At 50.3% G+C, this 10,026-nt stretch overlaps 2 protein-coding genes across 2 annotated transcripts; one reads left to right on the forward strand and one right to left on the reverse strand.

The window, feature by feature from the left end:
- Nucleotides 1–1,682: 1,682 nt before the first annotated feature.
- Nucleotides 1,683–3,971, reverse strand: LOC147979571 (uncharacterized). Its single transcript, XM_087547010.1, has 2 exons — nucleotides 3,131–3,971; nucleotides 1,683–3,053 (listed from the first exon to the last, which is right to left on the reverse strand). The coding sequence occupies exons 1-2, from the start codon at nucleotides 3,470–3,472 to the stop codon at nucleotides 2,391–2,393; spliced, it is 1,005 nt and encodes a 334-aa protein (XP_087403136.1). The 5' UTR covers nucleotides 3,473–3,971; the 3' UTR covers nucleotides 1,683–2,390.
- Nucleotides 3,972–8,192: 4,221 nt separating this feature from the next.
- LOC147979572 (uncharacterized) lies at nucleotides 8,193–9,365 on the forward strand. Its single transcript, XM_087545756.1, has 2 exons — nucleotides 8,193–9,224; nucleotides 9,357–9,365. The coding sequence occupies exons 1-2, from the start codon at nucleotides 8,193–8,195 to the stop codon at nucleotides 9,363–9,365; spliced, it is 1,041 nt and encodes a 346-aa protein (XP_087401882.1).
- Nucleotides 9,366–10,026: the final 661 nt, after the last annotated feature.

Below are 10,026 nucleotides of genomic sequence, written 5' to 3' on the forward strand. Positions count from 1 at the left end.
GGGCGGGAAGGGAGGCGGGAGGGCGGCCGGGCCGCGGCGGCGCAGGGGATGCGGGAGGGGAAGCGGGAGGGCGACCGGGCCGTGGCGGCGCAGGGGAGGCGGGAGGGGACGCCGGGGCGGGGAGGAGGAGGCGCGGCCGGGGCGGGGAGGCGGCGGGGCGGTGCGCGACGGGGCGGGGAGGCGGCCGGGCAGGGCGGCCGGATCCGGGGAGGGGGAGCTGGGATCCGGGGAGGGGGAGCTGAAAACTCCCTCCCGCGCGAAACTGGCGAGGGAACCGGGTCGGGGAGGGGTTGGGCTGCCAACCCCTGTTTCTACAGGCTGGGAAGGAGAATAGGGGTTGAGCCTCTAAAAAAATTTAAGGGTTAAGGGGGTTCTATTCTTTGCGATTTTTTCGTCTCAACCTGTAAAAAAGCGGTTATTTTTGAGGGTTTGAGGGTTTAGGGGTACTACTAGTAATGCTCTAACGCTACACTTACGGACACAGTCTGTTACAGGGAACGTACGGGCTGATGTGGAAAAATCTTAGGGATTAGTTTGGATTTAGGGTGGCCCACAGCGCGAAATCAGGGGGGCAAAGGATTAACTGAAGGAAATTGTTTAAAAACAGCCGGCTGATTACAGCGCGGCGTAAGCCTCCTCCGATGCGCGACACGCGTCCATCAGACCCGCACACCGCTTCTCCGCCCCGTCCTTAACCCCACGCGAGACGTCTCAACCACAAAAGAAGCAACTGGTCGTTGACCCAGCTCTCCAGTGGCTTTGAAATTCATCTCTTTCCCTTGGTCGATGCTCTTCTTCTACCTCCTGCCCCGTCTGTTTTTTCACCGGTGAAATCGGAAGCCCGCTGCAAGCCGCCCATGTGATGTCGTGACTAGCTCGAGAGGCGACACCCGCTGCCAGCCGCTCGGGGACCCTGGTGCAGGGGGGTCACCGGCGCTGCAATGGGGGTCGCGTGGCGGTGCTGCAACGGGCGAGGGCGCGCGGCGGCGATGCAGTGAAGCGCTTGTCGGTGGCTCCCCAGTGCTGCTATGCAGCGCTCACCGGCGGCCTGAGCTGCGACGGCGCTGCAATGATTGCTTCACCAGCAGCTGCAATGGAGCTTCACTGGCGGCCTGGAGCTGCTATGCAGTTGGCGGTGCTATAATGGAGCTTCATGGGGCGTCGCCGGTGCTACATCGGAGCTATCGCTGCGCCGCCGGGGCTGCAATGGAGCTTTACTGGTGCTGCATGCCGGATGAGGCACGACGATGTCGGGTCACCGGCGCTACGATGGCCGAGGCGGTCGGTGCTGCAATGAAGCCTCGTCGCCGGGCACCGATGTTGCAATGAATTCCTCGTCGCCGGCCACCGGCCACCGGCGCTGCAATGAAGCCAATCGTCGCCGGCCATGGGGTGTTTCTCATACTCTGTAGTAGCGCTGGAGCGTTGACCCCATCCCTGGTGCTGCTCGCCGTCCACAAAAGCTACGATGCGTGACCCACAGATGGAAGCGATGATTGAGGAGGAATCGCGCGGCCCTAATCCATCCCAGTTGAGTGAATTCGACGGCAGGCTAGGCGGCTTAAACTTGGACAAGATCAGCCGCCTGATTTGTAGCAGGCACCTTAACTGAAAGAAGACAGGTACGTCTGTAACTTTCTTCCCGTGCCAACTCGCGCGTAAGTCTAGTATTTTCGGTATATACAGTTATACACTACGGGCGTGTTTGGTTGCCTGGGTGCATCTAGCATGCATTGCATGAAGGAGCTTGGTTGGGGCTAGTTTGGTTGACCTCATGCAAAACTGAGTTAAAATGTGTGTTTGGTGTACTGCATGAGATGAGCTAGGCTCAGGTCAGATTTTGTTTGGTGTGTTGCATCTGAGGTTGTATGAGAGATGCAGCATACAACATATGTTGTTTGGTAGGTTGTATGATATGGAATTTGACTCAAGGGTGATTGATCATGTATGTAAAATAATGAGGATATAATTTTGGTAATATGCACTCCAAATCAGATATCTTTGCTGATTGAAGTAATAAAAGAATATATGTTCACACGTCTTAAAAATGACTGAGATGATTGAAGTAAGAAAAACAAAATTTCAGCAGCATCTTTGCTGTTTGTATAAGTACACAAGCAGTTTATATACACATATAAGCAATTTATGCTACAAAATAACTAAAGAATCCTTCTTTTCCGGTCCAGCACATAAATAGCACATAAATTAGGACGTACTAGAGTTCACATATTAGATAGCCACAAATCCATGTGGTTCATATTACAGTCCAGAGTTCACATATTAGATTGGCACAAATCTATATTGTCTTTACATCACATATATATGGGGATAGTTTTTCTGACCAAGTACAATAAAATATGGCCAGCTTCGTTGAATTGGCACATATTTGCTCACACTCCACCCCTGGGCACTTCATCGTTGGTGACAGGCATTCCATCCTTGGGCAGTCCTTCCTTGGGCACGGGCACTCCACCGTTGACCTTGGAGAGGTAGTGCATGACCCAACGAGTGCGACGAGTCTCCGACATCTGCACGAATGAGTGGCTCCTAACCCTGTTGGCATTCTCACTGAGATAGTCCAAGACAATTAACAGATCATCCTCGGTAAAACCAGGGAGCTCCATGACAGCATCATAAAGTTCAAGATGTGCCTCTCCGATGGACTTGATAACAATAGCAACTTCACGGACTGCTTCGGACATGTTGCTCATGACCAAGACTTCTTCTTCACTCATCAAGCTAGCCATCTTCCTTTTGCCAGTGGAGCTAGACGCATCCTTACATGGTTCCTTCCCATGAGGAGCAGCAGCAGTTTCCTCATGAGCAGCAGTAGTGGCACTCAAGCCAGGTTCATTCCCATCAACAACAAATTCAGAACCACAAGCTTCAAGGTTTACAAATGATGAGGAGGTTCCCACCATTGAAGGAACCCCAAGAGCCTCATTAGATGTCATTGCATACCTTCCTATAGCAATACCACTTCCAAAGATAGCAAGCATCCGAACATAATTCTCTAAAGGCACATTGAGGTACTCAACATCTTTGGGATGGTCCTACATGAAGCATAAGTAATTCCATGAGCATATGTAATTAAATAGCTAATGATCAGCCACTAAAAGCTAGTACAAACCTTGATATGGCCCATGTAGTGCTCTTCCTCCAGCAATATGACATAGTTGTTATCATCCCAAAGTGACCCACTAATGTCTCGGAGCTTACTTATCTTCACCCACCTAGCACGCCACTTGCGCGGGTGGTTGTACACTTGGGTCCCGGTTATGGAAAGACCAAAGTGCTCACTACAATTCTTAGCCACCTGGTTTAGGTGCACCTCCTTAAAGCCCTTTTCCGTCTTCACTCCACTAGCAATGAGCTCTACAAAGCGACGTAACATGAACCCAGACATTGGAGATGTCCAGCGCAATGGGTGATTCCCACCGCTATGCCCACCATCAGCCGCCATCTCAGCCATCACTCCTATGTACAGAACAAAAAAAGGAAAGAAAAATGGTTACATAAGAGAATAAAATTTTATATCAAGTATAAACATAATTAAATAGAAGTAAATAACCAATAAACAGAAATAAAGTGGAGCTCAAACAGCAACATAAGGTAGCAAATAAGACATAAATGTTTCAATTTGGGTACATGACAGAATTATTCATAATGCATTACAACATAGAATTGAGCTCTACATGGTAGAATTATACATAATACATTACAATATAGAATTGAGTTCTACACTTGAGCTCTACACATGTGAATTGCCCCTATTGGCAAACATATGCCCAACCCAATCATCTCTAATTTGTGACCAGGTTCTATTATCATGTTCTATGTCAATCACACCATTCGATGCTGGATTTCCAGTCCAAGTGTGCTCAAGTGGTACAAACTCATCCTCTCCCCACTGAAGTATCCAATTATGAAGAATGCAGCAAGCTAGGACGATTTTGACTTGTGACGGATAAGGGTGGTGAGGCTTGTTGTCCACAATTCTCCACCGGTTCTTGAAAGCTGCAAACGCCCTCTCAAACGTGATCCTCGATGAGGAGTGGCAGAGGTTGAATATTTCCTTCTCATTTTGAGGGACACGTTCACCAAACTCAGTAAGATGATAGCGAGTAGCCCTATATGGTGGAAGAAATCTTGGCCTCACGGCATAGCCCGCATCCACGAGGTAGAATTTTCCTAACAAATAAGAGGTCATGTGTTGTGTTACTACCAATAGTTTGAAATGATCAAAAGCCACTAAAAATGGTTCACTAATACCTGCAGGGACAACAAATCCATCATTCCTTTCCAAAGCATCAGCCAAAATGAGTGCATCATGGGCCGACCCTTCCCAACCAGCTAACACATAGGTAAACTTAAGGTCAAAGTCAACCGCAGCCATCACATTTTGGGTGGTGCCACCTTTCCGACCCCTAAATGTCGAAGCAATAGCAGTCGGTACCTTGGCAGCAACATGGGTGCCATCAATTGCACCAACACAGTCCTAAGAGAAGAGGTGAGGTATATTTTTGTAAAATATGGGTTATCCGGCATGTCCATAGAATTCTAAATGGTAAAGTATTACCTTAAAGTAGGGATAGAAGCCCCTATTGTGTAGGATTTTTGGATGAACATTGGAAGGGGGCTGGATCATCTCATCACGCAACTCCCCAATTGCATATAAAACTGCCTTGAAGTATTGACTGATTACTTCAATTGACCTCCTAAATATGGGTTTCATTGCCCTAAACCTATGGTTGTGCCCAACTACAAGAAGGAACATCGCAAGCTACTCCTCAATGCAGGTATCAATGCTGTCTTCCAACAATTTCCGATCACGGAACAAGTTACACAAGTTATAAAATGGGGCCCTGTTCATCCTTAGTAGGTCATGGCAATTTATATCATTGGTTTCATAGATAAAACGTAGATTGGACAACCTAGCTACGTCTCTCTCAAGCATAACGTAACGAATTGGAGCACGATAGTTTCTAATTCTAGCCCTTGTAGTTATTGTGGCCATATAGGCACACAAAACAACAACCAAACCAGCAGCTTGCACTATCAGCGTATCTCCGGTCTTCCCGTTGTCATCCATCTATATAAATTCAGCACATATTTATAAATTAATAAAGGCATGGGAATTGATAATATTGACATTATTTGCATCGTCAAAACAAAATAAATACATGAACAAATTGTTGAGGAAGTTAACTCACATAGATCTATGATAATCAAAAAAATTAGCTCACAAATATATGCACCTTTCTTTCCTACCTACTGATTCCTTCTAATTTCCACAAGTTAGCTCACATAGATCCATGAGGCATGCTAATCACACAGATCCAGGAGAGGAGGTTCAGGACAGGGCCTGTACAGGAGCGACGGGATGCATGTGCATCCCGGCAATGGGTTGCATCTGCGTGGAGGGAAGGGGTGAACGTGTGAGCACGCGCATGTGTGCGTGTGGGTGTCGTGCATGTACATGAGCGAGGGGAGCAGCTCCCATGGCCACGGCGGCCATGGCTGCGAGCTCAGCTCCGACCTAAACGCGCCCACGCCGGCCATGGCCGGGAGCTCGGCTCCAACCAAAACGCGTGCATGGAACAGTAGCATCCCGCCTAGCCGCCTGCTCACATCCGCATCGGTAGAAGCAGCAGCGCAATGGAAGAGAGAGATGAGAGGGATCCGTGAGGGATGGGGACAGATGGAAGAGGGATGGGAGGAGGAGAGTCCAACCTCTGCGCGGAGAGGATGCGCGCCGGCGACGTGCCCACAAGGCGACGGGGCGACGAGATCCGTTCGCAAGAGAGAGGAGAGGGGTGGGGAGAGCGGCGCGAATGCGGGTGTGAATCGACAGGGAGAGAAACCCTATCCCTCTTTGCTCGCGTGGGTGCAGGCATGGGTGCAAGCTCGCGAAAACGACCGAAACTTGCATGCGAGCTCAGCCTGGCTGGGGGGCCTATTTTGCATCAGTCGGGCCTGGCCCAGAACGATGCGCAGCCTACCAAACATTGCAAAAAATGCATGGTGGGTGCGATGCAGGTGCGAGGCAAAAACCAAACACGCACTACGTTTCTCATTGCCCAAAGGCCAAAGGCAAAAACGATAGTAGAGTATGTTTAAAGAAGTGTATATACTATGCTAAAGTTTTTGATTCAGCTGCATCACCCCCATCTCTAAAACAGGTTACATAATTCTGTGAGGCCTGCCTAAGCGCGAAAATTTTCCCCTATGGTCATGCTAGGGTTTACTTTTTCTCCGGCTGATCCCCCGCCAGACCACCATTACCTTTTATTTGGCCACGATCTTCCTGGGCGGTTGAGAGTGTTAGGTTTCTTGTGTTTGTTGAGTTTTTTTAGAGATATACATGGTGGAACAAGAACACAAGGGGAAAGGCACTGGCGGAAACATGGGGAAGGATCCAATCGATGTGAGAGGAATCGTTAATGGTTGGCCAAAGGAAGGAGTTGCGACTGGTCCGCTGTCAATGGATGGTGGGGGATGTGGCGGTAGTGGTCGTGAGTACGATAATGGAGAGCTTAGTGCACGGCTAATCCCAACTATGGAGGATCGTTTTGAGGGGCTAAATTTGCATGGGAAGGAAGCAGTGGAACTTAACTTTTTAATAGAACCGAAAGAGATGATAAATGAGGTGAGATAGAATGCTCTCTCTAGGGTTCACACAACCAAATCATATAATCATGCGACACTATTCAATGCAATGAGGGTTGCATGGTGATGGTGTCCTGAATTAGAGGGTGCTAGCCCCGTGGGTCCCCCAATCATTGGTTGGGCCAAGGACCCCCAGCCGTGGGACACATTTGCCTCAAGATGGAATCTTTCGAAGACTTAGCGCATACTCCAAGATACATTTGAATCATCGGCATGTTTATCCCTTGATGTAGCCGACCTACATGTAACCCTAGGTACCCGTGGTGCCTATATAAGCCGAGGGATTTGGCTGTAGGATTAGATTCATTTGATGAGTCCAAATTATGTGATTGTTCTGCTAGTATTTTTTGTGCCTACTAAGTAGGCTTTGTGGAATTTTACGGTGTTCGCACACTTCTTTTTGTCGTTTTTATCAGATAACGCTTTTCTGGACCCAACAATATTTTATGAAAGAAATCTCAGGAAATGGTAGTGGAATCACGTATTTAAGTGATTACCACTTACCATAAAAGAATCAAGCAAAAGGGTCAAATAAGAAACCATCGCCGAGCCTCCAGTGCAAAAGACGGTGTTCTATACGACCGCACCCGCTTGTATGGGTGGTTGTATGGAGTGCCATCACCGCCACCAGATCAACTATTTCCACCCCGTGGAATCGGATCGTGGATCAGATACCTACGTAGACCAGAAACTAGTCCAAAAGCAGGAACCCTAGCCTCCGGAGCCATCCGAAGGGAGGAATCGGCAAGGAAGAGGTCGTCGCCTCTGGCACCGTCACCGGGAGGGCTTCAACATCATCACCACTGTCATCATCATCATCATCATCCACATCCTATTCATTGTAATCTCAAGAAAGAACCCTAAAGGGGGTGACTTGTGTATTACATGTGTGATTCATTCATGTCTTCCATCACCGATGTTATGATGTTTGTGCCTTCATGAGTGAGTAGTTCCCCTAGTTCTCAAGGATATGGATGAACCCTAGTGTGCTATATATAATTTGATATTAGGATTTAATATCCTCTTTGCATGTTTATGTTAATGTTTTTCTTGATGTTGGGTGAAGTCGACCATCCAATATATGCAAATCTTGGATGGAAGGTTATTACTGCTGGCGAAACGGTTGGTTGCAGAGGTAGGTGATGTTGGGGAACGTAGCAATTTCAAAAAATTTCCTACTGTAACGCCCGGATAATTAAGCTACAGTGATTCCCCGCTAATGATGCCACGTCACCACGGTTACTGTGGTAAACTCTCGATAGTTCAGAACCGAAACAAGTTCAAAATTTAAATAAAAGAAAACAATAAAAGTTTTCAAAAATTAAAACAAAAATGTTCGGTGGTTGCCAAATATTACCAAGATAATTATGGTGTAAGGTTCACAATTTTATAAAATGCCTAAATAATTTAAAATGATTTAAAACAGAAGAGGAAATAAAGAAAAGGAAACTACAAAAACAGAAGACAAAACAAAAAAAAACAAAAGGGGGGAGAAGCCCCCCCCTCGCTGGGCCTCGGCCCAGATGGCCTCGGGGCCAATCAGGCCGGCCCAGCCGGCCCCTCCTCTCTCTCCTTATCCCCACCCCGTAACCCTAACCCCCCCCACTCGCCCCACTCCCTCCCCCGATCCCCCTGGATCGGGATCGATCCCCTCTCTCCCCTCGTCTCCCCCAGCGCGCACCCGCACCGCCGCTCAGTGCCGTCGCCGGAGATCACCACGCCGGAGCCGCCCCGCCACCTCGCCATCCCTCGCGCCGCCGCACGCCCAGAGGCGAAGCGCCTCGTGCCCGACACCCCCTCACACGCCTCTCCTCCTCCTTCCCCGTTCTGGATCTGGGCGGCGCGCCCGACGCCGCCGTCGATCCCCGTCGCCCCGCCGCCGTTCACCATCGCCACCGCCACCGCGCTCCCCGTCCTCCTCTGGACGCCGCCGTGCCGCTGCCATCGCCCCGCGCCACCCCGAGCCCCGACGACCGCGCCCCATCCGCTGCCGCTCGAGGGCCTCCTCGACTCGCCGGACCGCTCCGCCATCGCCGGAGCCCTACCCCGCCGGACTGCATCCCCTGCGCCGCGTCGTCTCCGTCCGCCTCCTCGCCCCCCTGTTGCCCCTGACCCTACGGATCCACGGTGAGGCCCCCGGCCTCTCTTCCTCCCGGCTCCTCGCGTCGTCCCGCAGCCGTGCACGAGCACCACCGCATCGGCCACGCCATCGCCCGCGTCCCTGGCCGCTCGACTGCGCGCCAGGCCAAGCCCCCTCCTCCCCGCGCACGCCTCGCGCCCTGCGCGCGCGGCAGCCCAGGCCCGGCTCGCCGTGCCGTCGCTCCCCGCTGTCCCCGCACCGCGCCTGGGCCGCCTGCCCCGCTCACGCCCTGGTTGTGCTCCGGCACCACCGCGCGTTGCTCGTCTCCGCCTCTGGTTCCCGCCGCTCCGGCCACTCGCCGTGGCCTCGCCACTTCCACCGGAGGCGGACAGCCCCCGTCTCTGCGGGCGGGCGTCCTGGCGCCCCGCACCTGATCCACCGCCCGCGCCCGTTTGGCCCTATGGGCCACTGCCCAGTGGGCCCCCCACCCACGCCCCTGTTAAAAAAAAGAAAAAAAAACATAATAAAAATAATTAATTAATTAGTTAACTTAATTAGATCTGTTAAATTAACCTAATCACTTATTAAACTAACTAATCCTGTTTAGTTAACCTAAGTCAATGACAACCGGGACCCACGCGTCAGTTTGACCAAGTCAACTGACTATTAACTGCTGACATCACCCTGATGTCATGCTGACATCATAATGGCATTTCCAAATTAATTTTATTCTATTAATTTCAAAAATGATTTAAATCTTTTAAAATTAATATAAAATAAACCGTAGCTCGGATGGAAAAACTTTGTACATGAAAGTTGCTCAGAACGACGAGACGAATCCAGATACGCAGTCCGTTCGCCCGCTACGCATCCCTAGCATAGCGAACACGCAACTTTCCCCCTCTGTTTCATCTGTCCGAAAACGCGAAACACCGGGGATACTTTCCCGGATGTTTTCCCCCTTCACCGGTACCACCTCGTACCGCGCTAGGGCACACCTAGCACCACGCCTTGTCATGTCATGCATCGCTATGCATCTGTTTGCTTAAATATTTATTGTTTCTCCCCCCTCTTCTCTCGCTAGACACCGGGACCGACGCCGCTGCTACCCAGTACGACTACGGAGTTGACGATCCCTCTCTCTTGCCAGAGCAACCAGGCAAGCCCCCCCTTTGATCACCAGATATCGCCTACTCTTCTCTATACTGCTTGCATTAGAGTAGTGTAGCATATTACTGCTTCCCGTTAATCCTATACTGATGCATAGCCTGTCCTTG

This window comes from Triticum urartu, chromosome 3A (assembly GCF_056163025.1).
Source record: "Triticum urartu cultivar PI428250 chromosome 3A, HENAU_Tu73, whole genome shotgun sequence".
NCBI classification, from domain to species: domain Eukaryota; kingdom Viridiplantae; phylum Streptophyta; class Magnoliopsida; order Poales; family Poaceae; genus Triticum; species Triticum urartu.

Coding starts and splice junctions, on each gene's coding strand:
- LOC147979571 (XM_087547010.1), bottom strand. CDS start 3,472: ATGGCTGAGATGGCGGCTGATGGTGGGCATAGCGGTGGGAATCACCCA. Junction 3,054..3,130: donor ACTACATGGGCCATATCAAG/GTTTGTACTAGC, acceptor TGCTTCATGTAG/GACCATCCCAAAGATGTTGA.
- LOC147979572 (XM_087545756.1), top strand. CDS start 8,193: ATGGCCTCGGGGCCAATCAGGCCGGCCCAGCCGGCCCCTCCTCTCTCT.